The sequence below is a fragment of the Dasypus novemcinctus genome, chromosome X, assembly GCF_030445035.2.
Source record: "Dasypus novemcinctus isolate mDasNov1 chromosome X, mDasNov1.1.hap2, whole genome shotgun sequence".
Classification (NCBI taxonomy): Eukaryota; Metazoa; Chordata; class Mammalia; order Cingulata; family Dasypodidae; genus Dasypus; species Dasypus novemcinctus.
In genome coordinates this window covers 184,461,802-184,475,845 of record NC_080704.1, presented here as the reverse complement: position 1 = coordinate 184,475,845, position 14,044 = coordinate 184,461,802, and the positions used below count along the sequence as shown (strand labels likewise).

Here is a 14,044-nt window from a genome sequence, read left to right as displayed (position 1 = left end):
TTGCCTGAGTCAGTGGTTCATTCCTTTCTATTGCTGAAAATTCCACCTTGTGAATGTACCATGGAAGGACATCTAAGTTAGTTTTTAATTTTTGGTGATTATACCTAAAGCTACTATAAATATTTGCATAGTGGTTTGCTATGTGAGTATAGTTTTTAATTAAGTTGGGAGTGCAACTCACCTAGGAGGAGGGCCTCATGTGTGTCATATGTTCTGTGTGTGTTTAGCTTTATTAGAAACTGCCAAAATTATTTACAAAAAGCTTAAACCACTTTGCCATCCCCAGCACCAATGTATGGGAATTCTGGTTACTCCACATCCTTATCAGCACTTAGTTCATCATATATTTTTGTTGTAACTATTTTAACCATTCTAGTATGTGTTCAGTGGTATCTCATCTGTGGTTTAATGTGCATTTCCCTAATGAAAGTGATGCTTGGCATCTTTTCATGTGCTTTTTTAATAGTCAAATGTCTTCTTTGGAGTAATGTCTGTTAAGATCTTCTGCCCACTTTCAAAAAAATATTTTTATTACAGAAGTTGTGAACTTACAAAACAATCGTCATAGGCAAGTATAGAATTCTCATACAACAACCCTTCACCAACATACCGTTTTGCCCACTTACAAAATTGGATTCTTTGTTTTTTATCTCTTGAGATTTGTGGGTTCTGTATATAACCTTTACCATATATATGCTTTGCTGATACTTTCTCACTCAGTAGCTTGTCTTTTCAGTGTCTTTCTCTTCACAGTGTCTTTTGCAGAGCATAAGCAAAAATTTTTGCAAAATACAGTTTATCAAAAATTGTTCTCTTATGGATCATGCTTGTTGTGTGGAATCTAAAAAATTACCTGTGAAACCCAATGTCAAGCAGATTTTCCTCTATATTTTCTTCCAGAAGTTTAGCAGTTTTATGTTTTCCATTTAGATCTAAAAATCCATCTTCAGTTGATTTTTTATATGAATGTATATGGACATCCAATTGTAATAGCATCATTTGATGAGAAGACCAACATTTCTCAATTGAATTGCCTTGGTACCTTTGTGAAAAACCATGTTTTCAAACATATGGGATTCAATTTTAATAGTTGTTGTAATATTCTTCTCTACTAATTTTAACATCTGTGTCAGGTCTGGGTCTGTTTTGATGAACTCTTCTAATTTTTATCGTGTTTTAAAGCCTCCTCTCATGCTTCAGCAGTTCTTATTTAAATGCCTGGTATTGCGAATTTTACCTTGTTCAAGTACTGGATATTGTATTTTTCCTATATATATAGTCTTCGGGAATACAGTTAAGTTGCTTGGCAACTGGATGATCCTTTCGTGTCTTGTTTTTAAGATTGCTAAGCAAGAGTAGAGCAATTTTTTGTCTAGGACTAATGTTTCCCCACTACTGAGGCAAGACCCTTCTGAGTACTCTACCCAGTGCCCTGTGAATTATGAGGATTTCTGGGCTGACCAATAAGACCAGGCTCTATTCTTGACCTTGGGTGAGCACCTAGTGTTTTTTTCCTCTAATTCTTCCAGATGGTTCTTTCTCTGGTCTTGAGTGTTTCTTCATACACACGTACCACTCATTACTCTGCTGGATGCTCAAGAAGGACTTTGCACAGGTCTCTTGAGTTTGCTTTCTGTGTTGCACTCTCTTTTCTTGCACTCTAGCTTGCCAACTCTAGCCACTTTGGTATCCCTGGACTCTCAGGTTCATCTTCTCAATTCAGGCCTCTGCCTTAGTTCCCCTTTTCTTTCCAAGACCTGGAAACTATCTGGGATATAAACCGTGACAATCATAGGGTTCACTTTGTTTCTCATATCACTGTTCTTCATTGCCTGCGGTCTGGTGTCTTGAAAACCATTTGTTTCATTTATTTGGCTTTTTTTTTCTTTTGGTTGTTTCAGGTGGGAGGGTAAATTCGATGTCTGTTCCTCAATCATATTGAACAAACAAATTTCACAAGCTTATAGTTGTTGTGAACCTCTGACTCAAGACTGAAGTTAATTACATTTTATCTCCATTGTAGGCCAAACTCACTGGCTTCTAATGTGATGAGGAGAAAATGCCTTCAAGCTCTAGAACCACCAAGGCACTTGTAACGAGTGAAAGTAGCTGTGGTTTCTTGGTCCAGGAGTCACAGAGCCCTTTTGTTTGCCATCCAGCCAAATCTTAGCTATCTTGAGTAGGAAACCAATAGTCAAGAAGCAAGACAGCCTTGCTGGGCATGGGACACAAGAGATATGGAATTCTTTATTTAATGCTCTGTGCCTGTGGCATCAGTGACAGGGCCAAGTGTCTATAAGGATGAAAAGCAGAGAGCATAGAGATAGGTCTGATGACAAGATAAGTATCTAGTGAAGATGCTCAAAGACCAGTCTCTGACTCTAGCAATTGATGGACATGGGATTAGGCCAGTGGAGTTGTTGAGAGACAGCAAACGACATTATTTACCCTAATAATGTTCTCCACCGAGCCTTTCGGGGCTGTTGAAGGAGGGTCATGTCATAACACCTTCTAGAGCACTCTGGACTCTCCTGAGGCTCCACATTCTGGGGAGCCAGTTGTTCCGAAGTGATTTATGAAAAGGTTGAATTTGGTTTTATCAGCATGAAGCAGAGCCAAAAGAATTTTACAGTGAAAAGGCACTGACAACTAGGTGCCAATGTGGAGTAAACGGGTTTGGACACCAGCTAATGCTGGGGTGGGAGAAGGAAAATTGAAACTACCTCCCTTTTCTTCATTTTCAAATGATGACAGATTTCAATAAGGAATGACTCTTGGCCCCTGGTACATCTCGGCCTTAACATGGATTAAAATGGACTCTCCTGTTTTTCTGATTTATAAGTATGTACTTATATATATATATATATATATATATATATATATATATATGTATATACATATGTATGTGTGTATGTATATGGAAATAGAAACCGGTATAATCTCTCTAATCATGTTGATACTTTTGCTTTTTTGGTCATAAATTCCACTGTGCTTTCCTCCTCAGTTGCCTTATGTATGGGGTGTTCTGAAGTCAGACGTCGAATGGGCCAGATGGGCTGTGTGGGGCCAGAGACCCTCCCTTTCTCCAGTGTGGTTGTCAGCACCAGCTATCAGGTACCTCCGGGAATCTTGCTTGGCATATTTGTCTCTACCTCTAACCCCTCAAAGGCCCTGTCTACTCTCTTGCTCAGCTTCACTTTGCAGAAATCATGAACTTTGCTTTTTAAACTGTGTTGCCTTTTCTGTCTTCCCTGGACTATTAAATGTAACTGAGACCAGTGGGCCCTGGCAGAGAAACCAAACCCCTGCTCTCCTCAAATGTGAAACACCCCAGAACGCTTTGTGCTTGAGAGAGATTTTAAGCCAAATAGGAAGAACAACTATTAAGAAAAAGCAGTCTTTTTAAGAGCCCTGCTTCTCATCACCTCTGAGGGAATGCTAGCCACTTCAAGAGAAGACAACTTTCCTACCTGCCTTTCCCACCTCCACCCCCACTCCCAGCTAGGTTTCCTCAGTGACATTTTTATTAGGTTTTAAATGTGCACTTCAGAGTGTTAGACATAACCAACTTTAAGATATTAGTATCAATACATGGTCCAAAGCCAAGTCAGAACAGTTGGATTAACTATTCTGTTGTTTCTCCACCCTGCAATTTGTGTACAGAAACACAGATTTGAATGATCTTTTATATTAGACAGAATTATCAAAATCAGGATTGGTAGCCAAGATAATGAGTTTATGGTCTGTTCTGAGCCTAAGATGAGTCACTCCATTTTTAATGCCAAAGGCATCCTAATCTCATGAAAACACTGAGGGGTTTGAAGACAATTGTTTGACTTCATTCCCAACAGTATGACCGTGGCAAGTCCCTGAGCCTCAGTTTCTCCATTTTGAAATGGTCTGCTTGCCATGTAGGGATTTTTAGACTCCTATGAAAATTACTTGAATTATTTATTTACTAATTTTTTTATTTTTAAAGCATACTTAGATTGCACAAATGTACATAAAAATGTAGGGTATTCCCATATATCCCATTCCCTACCCCTCCCACACTTTCCCACATTAACAACATCCTTCATTAGTGTGGTATATTTGTTACAATCGATGAACACATATTGGAGCATTGCCACTAAGTGTGGATTATAGTTTACATTATAGTTTAAACTCTCTCCCACATATTTTTATAAGTTATGACAAGATTATATATATAATGGCCTATATCCGTCACTGCAACATCATTCAGGAGAATTTCAGTGTCCCAAAAATGCCACCATATTACGTCTATTTTTTTCAAAGATACTTAGGTTACAAAAATGTTACATAAAGAATATAGGGAATTCCCATATGCCCTACTCCCCACACCTCCCACATTTTCCCACATAAGCAATATCCTTCATTAGTCTGGTACAGTCATTGCAATTGATGAACACATTTTGGAGTATTGTCACTAGCATGGATTATAGTTTACAATGTAGTTTACACTCTCTCCCACTCAATTCTGTAGGTTATGGAAGGATATATAATGTCCTGTATCTGTCTTTGCAGTGTCATTCAGGACAGTTCCAAGTCCCGAAAATGCCCCAGTATTACACATTTTTCCCTCTCCCTGCCCTTAAAACCTCCAGTGGCCACTGCCTCCACATCAATGATATAATTTCTTCCATTGCTAGACTTGCAGTAAGTCTATAGGAGAATACCAGCACATTTACTTTTGTCTATAGTTCATTCCCCAATCTTGAGGATTCTGGGATGATGATGTCCACTCCACCTCTAACTGAAAGGGGGCTATGATCCATTAGGGCCGATGGATGGGACTCTTTTGCTTGCAGTTGTAAACTCTCTCAGTTCCTTTGTATGGTAGCTGTCCATCATCACCTCCTTGTTGGTTGTCCTGGGTGAGTCCAGTGAACTGGAGAGCAAGTGTAACAACTCTGTTGAGATTCGAGGCCAAGCTGGCACATGGACAGCCCAAAGATTTAAGTCTTTTGGACATACACCTACCAACTCTAGTACTAATTATAGGTTGAAATAAAAGAGCCGAAGAGCTATGTGTAGGGAAACCATAACTGAGTCCGACTCTGTCACTCTGGGGAGTGTAAATTCCAAAGTAGGGCCAACTGGCAAGGTACCAAACTCTTGAGATATCTGCCCTGACTATAGTGTCTGGATGTCTTCAGAACCCTCAGGAACTCCCCTCTTTGGGGTTGTATCTACTTTGGCAGTCAATGAGATCCTGCTAAGACATGCATAAGAATAACCTCTGGAATGACTTCCCAACTCACTTTGCAATCTCTTAGCCATATAAACTCATTTGTCTTTACCTTTTTCCCCTTTTGGTCAAGGTCTTTTTCCAGATGCATTGCTAGTTGGTGCTTGGTAGTAACCCCCTCAGTGCCAGAGAGGCTCTTCCTCAGGAGTCATGGCCCCTACTGGGGGGAAGGTAATGTATTTATATGATGAGTTCAGCTTAAAGGGAGGCCATATTTGAGCAACCAGGAGGCTCCCAGGAGTCAACTCTTAGGCACCCTATAATACTATGCTAAGTTTCCATTTTAAGAGTAAATGTTCATAAGCACAGTCATCAATATCAAGGGCCTGTCAAAGGACCATCCTCCCTCACTAGTCATGCCCCTGTACTCGGGAGATTCTTGGAGTTTCATTAGAGAAAGTGGCAGAGCGCCCCAGGATGGAAATTTTATATTCCTTCAGTTATTGTATGAATCTCCACCTATTGTGACAATGCCCCATGAACATTTGAACACATTCATATGCTTTATACGTATACCCAAGTGAGCTTCCTCCAACCCCGCATCAGTGATCCTCCCCTGCCACAGTTGTAACCCTTTTGTGATCCAGAACTTCTTCAAAAATGAAGCCAATAAAATAGCTAAATACAATTAATAAGATAATGAAATAATAATGGCAGTTTTAAAAATAAGAAATAATTCGGGGTTTGGAGTTGTCCTGGGTAGTGCTGCAGGGACAGTTACCGGACATTGTATGTCCTCCCATGGCCCACTGGGTGCCCTGTGGGAGAGAGTGGGCTATGGTGTGGACCATTGACCATGGGGTGCAGCGGTGCTCAGAGATGTATTCACCAATTGCAATGAATGTCTCATGATGAAGGAGGAGATTGTTGTTATGGGCGGAGGAGTGGGGTGAGGGGGGTGGGGGATATATGGGGACCTCATATTTTTCGAATGTAACATTAAAAAAATAAAGACAAAAATAAAAATAAAAAATAAGAATAAGAAATAAAATACAATTTTTAAAAAAATTTAGTGTAATATAAACTAATGAAAAATATTTGTTTTAAAAATTCTTTAACATTTTCATCACTGTAAGATCTGTTGTCCTCTACATACAGTGACATTTTCTTCAGTTTATTCAACAAGTTTTTACTTTTTTCATTTTGTCTTCAAAGAAGTTTTAGATTACAGAAAAGTCACATACCAAATACAGGGGACTCCCAAATACCCAGTATCCTCCCTCTTTTTCCCATTGCCCTATAATAACATTTTATATGTGGATGGTACGTTTGTTATGAATTATTTAAAAGAAAATCTTTGGGTAAAACCATTTTGTTCTTATTTATGCTTAAAAGTTATGGTTAATCTTTCACTGTCAACCTGTTTCTCTCCTGTTTAGAATTAATTTATAATTAAATCTTGTGCTTAAAAGGGCCTAAATAACTGGCAATGAATGTGTGGAATCTAACTCTGCATGAGAGAATCTATTAGTCTCAGTTTTGTCTGTCGTGCATTTACAACCTGGAGTGTATCCAGAAGTTGGAAACCATGATGGTAAGATGGCTGAAAAACATCATAGAGTCAGTAGTTGAAAGAACTAGAAAAGGCAAGACTGAGGAGGCATAAGACAACTTTATCCCAACAGCTGAAAGGCTGACAGGCTCATGAAGTGGAAGACATACAGCCCCAGAGAATCAAAGCAGGGCTGAGAGCTGGAATGTCCAGGGCGTGTAGCTTCTAGCTACCTACAAGGAAGTGATCTAGCATGATTAGCCTTTCTCATATGGGTTGGGTTGCTCCTAAAATGCTGAAATGTTAAGGCCAGGGCTTGGCAGCTCATCTGCCAGGGATAGCTGAGAAAAGGTTCTTGCCTGGAGAGGGTGGGTGAATGCCATGACCTTCAAATGTTGTCTCTTTCAGTCTGAAATGTAGTTTTTCTTGTCTAATGAATGCCTCCTTTCTTATAGGTAGAGACATACAGGTATTTGGTGAATGAAGGCCTTTGGGCAGTTGTCAATGGATTAAAAACATGTATAATTTTTCATTCCAAAAAACAGCTCATCTGGTGATTTCTCTCTTTTGCTAACTCTGCCATGTGCTTACATCAATCATAAAGGGCACTGAAAGGCCACAGTGCAATAGAACAGCATTTGTGTCCAGGCCCCCTGAAAAGCTTGCCAGTTCTTTTCCAAGGATCCTGTCTCTTTCCTGCCTCCCTCAGCTAATCAGTTGACAACTCCTCTCCACTTTCTTAATTTCTCTCAAATAAGTTCTTCCTCTCTTGTGTCTCTTGCCCCTGGAATATTTCAGGCCCTGATTAGCTACACCCAATTGGTTCTGTGCTCACACTCTCCATCAGTCCATCTTGCACACCAGAAAGCATCTTCTACCATGCGTATCTGGGCCTGACCTTCTCTGATCAGTTCTGTGTAATAGGACACACCCTCCCACAGCCTTGGATGGTCTGCTCAAAGCCTTCTCGTTTCCTCTCCACCTATGACTTGGCTTGTCCTCTCCATTCCAGACAACCGGGAGCATTGCTTTACCCCCCAACACACTCTCTACTTTGATAAACCTGTACATTTTTTCATGCTGTTCCCTCTGCTGGAGTCACCATTTGCTCAGCCACTTGACCAATAGGCATAGTCAAGTGTATTGGATTTGTGCATCCAAGTACAGATGGCACCTTTCACAAAACTTTTTCAGATCCCCTCAAGTACAAGAGCTTTCCTCCTCCTCTGAGCTTTCCTGGTCCTTTGTCTCCTGTCCTAGGGCTCATGACAGTGACACCAGTTCATAGTGCAACAGAAGAGCAAGTGAAGGGATGAGTTTTCATAAATGTTTGGCAATCCCTTGGAGTTTGCAAAAAAAGAGAAAAAATAGACCTCTTCATTTGTTTCTTCATATCCCCCCAAATTTTTTAACACAGATTTCTTCAAACATCAATGCTGTGCAGGAGCTAAATCTCATAATCTACAGTTAGGAAGTAGTAAGTAACTAACCAAGACAGTGAATGAGGACAGAAAGATAAGGAAAGGGTGAGAGAGGAGAGGGGATTAGGGAGAAAAGGGAACCTTGCACTGGATTTGTAGGCTTCTTATGTTGTAACAAGCTATTACTATATAGCGATGCATTTTGTGGTAGAGTTCTACCTTAGTGATGAGTTCATTTCCAGATCTGAGGCATTCCCCAAGTTTAAAAATTACACTTCCAGGTCCAAGAGGAAAGTATTCGCCCAGATACTATTATTGTATCTGGGAAGGATAACAGCACCTATTTTATAATGCTTTGAGAAGATGAAATTTGTGAATTTCTGTTCAGGGCTGAGAAGAATTTCTGGAGCAGAGGAAGACCCAGTTACTGTCATTATCATGGTTCCATTGTTAACCATGGAATCGGTCAAATTAGGTGTTTTTGGCATGGCTCACTGCTGGACAGTGGTTTGTGATCTGGGCCAGTTCTTCATCTGTCTTTTGAGGAAAAAATTTCAGACTGAATGATCCCATGCTCATGGTCCATTTCTGATCTAGAATTACTGGATTCTGGAAGTCTTCTGTTGTTTTCAAACTTTCTAATAATAAATGAGCTCAGGATTGGAGTGCCACGGTCTCTCAAATTTTGAAGGAAAACCCCATTCTGGTTGGATTTAGGGAGTCTGGTGTTCTATGGATGAACCCTAAGTGATTCTTCCCCACAGCCACCACTACCATCACCATCACTTGCATCCTACATTGAGCACCGTGAGCTGCAAATGATAGAGAAGTTTGAGGAGCAGCTGGAAGAAAGGACTCAGATTCTGCAGTCTGGCATAAGAAGCCAGCAGGAAGCATTGGAGGTGATCAAGGGACAGCTTCAGACCATACACAATTTTAAGTTTCAGGTAAAAGCCCAGTTCCACAGAAGTGGCAGAAGGGTGAGGAGGTAGTGAATAAAGCCTGCTGGTATGGAGTGTTACCACTCACAGGTTGGCGTGGGACATTTGCATTGATCTTCCATGAAGACCAATGGCTTTTCCCCTTTCCTCTTGGCTGTGGGAACTGGGTACAGTTTTATCAAAGTAAAGCATGTGTTGGGGGCCTGCAAAGTGGCAGAGGTAGCTCATATAAAGTCAAGGCTGCCTGTGGGCAGCCCTTCTCCATGCCTTAAGGAGAGGTGCGGAGCCTGGGTGAGACCTTTGTGATGCTGTGTCCTTACAGATGCAGTCCAGCACATCTCTGCAAGTGGATGGTTCCCAGCTCCAGGCGTCAGGAATGATGCCCCACGAACAACCCTCTACGCCAACAAAGAGAGATCAACCCGATCACATGGAAGACAAATATTTCTGTGGCTCGCGTGCAGCCCACTCTTTCAGAATCCTTGGAGAGCCCTGTGCTGCCTACCCCCAGGTATGGAAAAACGTATGATAACTGTGGAATTGAAAGGGGATTTCGTTTCCATGAGGATTTGGACTCACCTGATTCTGAGGGGTCAGTGACCACCCAGGTGACTGCAATTCATTGGCCTGAGATAGTAAATAATCCTGGACTAACTAGACCCAAGCACCAGCCAGGAGTGTGACTGCACCTGGGTGTGCCCAGGCAAAGAGGACTGTCATCTTCTGCTTAGTGGGCATGGAGTGGGAGTGTGAAATAAATTGGGGGGAGGCTCTTGAGGGCTCTGATGCATTTCATGGCTTGCCCTTTGATGCAGGAGCAGCAACTGCAGGAGCAGCAGCTGCAGGAACAACAGCTGCAGGAACAGCAGCAGCAGCAGCAGGCTGTCCTGATGGGAAGCCAGCCAGTGCAGATATGCCTGCCAACCCACAGCGACCTACCTGTAGCATTCTTCAGTAACCAAATTCAGGTTGTGGAGCCCATCCTCGTTCCTGTCCAGATAGTATCTGAGATGGAGGCTGAGAACCATGGAAATGAGCATGATAGGTAAGAAGTTCATTACATGGCCATAGACGTAAGGTCACTGATCTCTCCTTGTGGCTGCACCCCAGCCTGAGCTGATGGATCACTTGCCATGGGCACCAGTAGGCCCCTCATCAAAAACGATTGATCTCATTCATGTTTCCTTGTGGCCATTGGCCACCCTGCCAACCATCCCGTGATGGATCTGAGGTATCTGCAGAGAGCTTTTGTATGCCCACAGCCAAATAACTTCTGGGCTCTTGGGTTACTTCCCTGCCTTCAGGAGAGACCAAGCAAAAGGGTCTCCATAGCCTTGACAATCAGTGTGAGGGCAGTGGGGGCAGAAGAGTTCCTAGATTGCCATTTGGTCTCTAAGTAGGCCAAGAACTCATCAGGGCTAAGTCCTGTGTAGCAGTATGAGGACATGAACCCATTTTCTGCTCAGTAATAATGTCTTTGGTCCCAAATTCCAGAAAGAGGAGGTTCTGGACAGAAATGAAAGGATTACCTAGTACTTACTTGGTGACCAACAAATTTTTTTGAATGAATGAATGAATGCCACCTCTCTGAGACAGACCTCCAAAAAGCTCTCTGGGTTTTCTTCTGGGTATCACATTGGAATCAGTGACCCTGACATGGGTAGGTTAGTGCCTTGCTTCCTGACTGGTGTTATCATGGAAATCCACCAAAAAAGGTTGTTGAATGCGTAGATCCCTAGGCCCCTCTTCAGAATCCGGGACAGGACTTGGAAATCTGTATTTATCACAAGGCCTCCAGGCTTAGTGTAATGGTGAGGGAACAGTGGATTGGGATGAAGAAATCTGGTTTGTAGTCTCCACTCCATCTCTAACTCATTTGGTGACTAACTGTAAGTCACTGATGCTTTTGGGTAGGCAAATGACTTGCACAAGGCCACAGAGGTGACAGTTGTGCCATCCAAATAAAAGAAATAAAAGAGTTTCTCTTAATTTTGGAGATAAAGGACTGTAATTTCTCTCAGTTTCTATAGTAGCTTTACTTAGGTACTTTCAGTCTTATTTTGATCTGATCTAGCCATGAAAATCCAGCATACCTGAAGTGCTGTACTGATGCTGGGGCAGATGCGGAGGAGAGAGCATCTGAGTTAGCAAAGCCCATCGTTTCTCTTACAGTTTTTTTCCTGAGGGGCAGCAGGCACCTGCCATGGATCTGCAGTCAGTGGCTTGTGGCCCGATCTCTGAGGTGACATCTTCTCCAGGCCTTGATCAGTCTTCTTTACAATCCAACTCAAAACTTCCCATCCTGAAGGACGAAAGGGATTACATCCAACTTTGGCAACAGCCACCAGATCCACAGCATTATGTTTACATCAAAATGAATTCTTGTCCTGACAGTGGGGAGGCAGCCAGTGAGGAGACAGTCCAGCCTGTCCCCGTGCTCTGGCACCAGGTAAGCCACAGCCCTTGCTTTTTCCCTCTAGCCCAAGGCCAAGGGGATTCTGCCTTGCATGGGTCCCTTCCCCGTGGAGCACACACCCTGGGTGTTTTTCCCCACACTTGAAAATAAACCAGCAGTCTCTCTTTCAAACATGCTTGATGTCCATTCAGGGGGTGTGAGGGTGCCCTGTATTTGGCAAGGCAGACCCTGCCTTGGGCACCATCTGGAATTCCCTGTTTCCAGGAACTGCCCTGGTGGGAGTGTGTACAGATAGCAGTCGTGGAGCCGGTTTTGCTCCCAGGTAGGCTCCCTGCAGGCCTTGTGGGGACCACAAACTCTCAATCTGACTGACCAACTGACTCACTTAGAAAGAGTGTTTTTCTTCTGGCTTTAGAAATTGTAATGTAGCTAGAGACTTAAAAAAAAACGCCTACACCTAAGTTAAGGCAGGGGGAATGGGGTTTGGATATTTGAAATGGCTAAAGGTGTGATTATTTTCACACACACATTTTGATTGTCTGGGGCCACTATTGCTGCTAGGAAGAGGCTCTAGAGAAGAGGTTGGTAACCTAATTGCAGGACCATTGACCATTCTGGTCTCTTCGTGTGGGCTCCCCACTTCTGCCGGCAGTGGCTCCCCACAGTCCTCAGGATGAAGTTCTGGCACCTTACCCTGGGCTTTCTAGCGTTTTCCCCCCACCCCTAGTTTATCCCACTGCCCAGACCGGATCTTCTTGGCAGGTCCTCATTCACCTCCAGCCTCCTGCCCAGAGCCCAGATTTGCTCCATCCAGCCTTCCTTGGCCTTCTTCTCCACTCCTCTTGAGGTCTGCTTGTTGAAATATTGCAGCACATTTTAAACCCAGCTTGAGGGGTCCCTCCTTCTGAAACAGAAAAGACCCTGCAGCTCACTCTTCTTTGTGTCGTCGGTCCTCCACTACCACCCCCCCTTCCCCAACATTGGTGGGACTGAATCCAGGCAGAGTGATAGCGACGTCCAAGGGCAGGGACAAGAAGGCCTTCTAAGGCCTCGGCTAGCTGTGGCTCACAGAGAGGCTGGGCAGGGGAAGGTCAGACCCAGACAAGACCCAGTCACCAGATGCTTTAGGGCAACTCTAGGAAGGCCCATGCCTGCTTCTGCTGGGTGGGAGGTAAGGAGAGGAACCCCATTTTCCCCAGCTCTGCCTTTTACCACCACCTGGCAGGACCACCCTCCAGAGTCACTTCTCGGCAACTTGCTGACTTGAAGTAAAGGGGTCCTCCCACAGCAGCAGCAGGGGTCCAGGAATGGGGGCAAAGACCTCTATATTGTCTCTCGTTTTCCCTGCAGATGCAAGTTCCTGAGGCGGCAGCCCAGGAACATCCAGATCCAGAAGCTTTCCCGGCCCCTACTGCAGAGCTACCAGACAAAATGGGGATTTTCCCGCCCGGGGAGCAGCCCGAGGAGGACGTGGGGCAGCAGCAGTACTTCCACACTCAGCTGTGAGAGGCGAGGGGTGGCCGACCGTGGAAACAGGGCTGCAGGGCTGGGGCATCTGGGTGCGCACAGCTCCTGCCAGAGGGGCGGGGGGAGGGGACCTACTTTTCTTCTCAATGCGTTGTTTTTGTAGTCGATTCGTTGTTTTTGTAGTTGATGCATTGTTTTTGTAGTTGATGCGTTATTTTTGTAATTGATGCGTTATTTTTGTAATTGTTACTTGCACACCAGCCTGTTTCTTAGATGTCGTGTGTAATTGCTGTCCTCTGCCTGCCCTGCTGGGCAAGCTGCAGAGAGTCTGGCCAAGTTGGGAGGCCCTTTCTGCCAAAACAAAGTTTTCAGAGTGGTTAGAACCTAGTAGGAAGCTATTCTGCCTCAGCCGCAAACATTCTGAGACATGGCCTTGGGTGATCCAGCCTTGCCTCTCTACATTCTTGGTGGGGAAACCCAGAAGGAACAGGTTTCCAGCTGTGGGGACCTGACATCAGGTGAACAGAGGCGTTTTCAGAGTTAAAATAACTGGTGTGGAGTTTTACTGTTCAATAAAAATGGTTTTCGCTGCAACCGTCTCTGAATTTTATGCCTGACTTTTGGAACCTAGAAATGGTGCTGGCTCAGCAGGAAATGGGCCCCTTGGGGGTGGCTTGCTCTGCCTCTGGTTCACACCTCAGTTCCCTGCTACACTTGTCCCATGGGGCCCCAGAACAGATGGTCACTTGGGCTTGATGATGCTCAAGCTTTGCCTCCTGCCTCAGAAGTGAGCCTGGGCACCCGTGGCCTGCAGTGACAAGCTCAAATGAGAGGGGACTGCACACTGGGCAATGCCAGGCTCCTGTGGGCTGAGAGCAGAGGGGCAGGTCCAAAAACAGCCTGTCTGAGGGGAATAGGATGTAGGGAGTAGGGGCTCCAGGGGCCTCAAGCCCCAGTACCAGTGCCCATGGGCTGGCTCATTTGCTTGTGAGTTTCTTTTGTGTGTCACTGACGGCTTCTTACACAGGTCCCAGGTGA

At 44.0% G+C, this 14,044-nt stretch overlaps 1 protein-coding gene across 1 annotated transcript in view; it reads left to right on the top strand.

The window, feature by feature from the left end:
• The window catches only part of PASD1 (PAS domain containing repressor 1), a 78,490-nt gene extending 64,960 nt beyond the window's left edge, over positions 1 to 13,530 (top strand). The window contains exons 10-15 of the mRNA XM_058291216.1: positions 3,005 to 3,114; positions 8,947 to 9,129; positions 9,446 to 9,634; positions 9,939 to 10,168; positions 11,296 to 11,572; positions 12,890 to 13,530. Coding sequence (XP_058147199.1) covers positions 3,005 to 3,114; positions 8,947 to 9,129; positions 9,446 to 9,634; positions 9,939 to 10,168; positions 11,296 to 11,572; positions 12,890 to 13,045 — 1,145 coding nt within the window. The 3' untranslated portion in view covers positions 13,046 to 13,530. The remainder of the gene's footprint in view (positions 1 to 3,004; positions 3,115 to 8,946; positions 9,130 to 9,445; positions 9,635 to 9,938; positions 10,169 to 11,295; positions 11,573 to 12,889) is intronic.
• Positions 13,531 to 14,044: the final 514 nt, after the last annotated feature.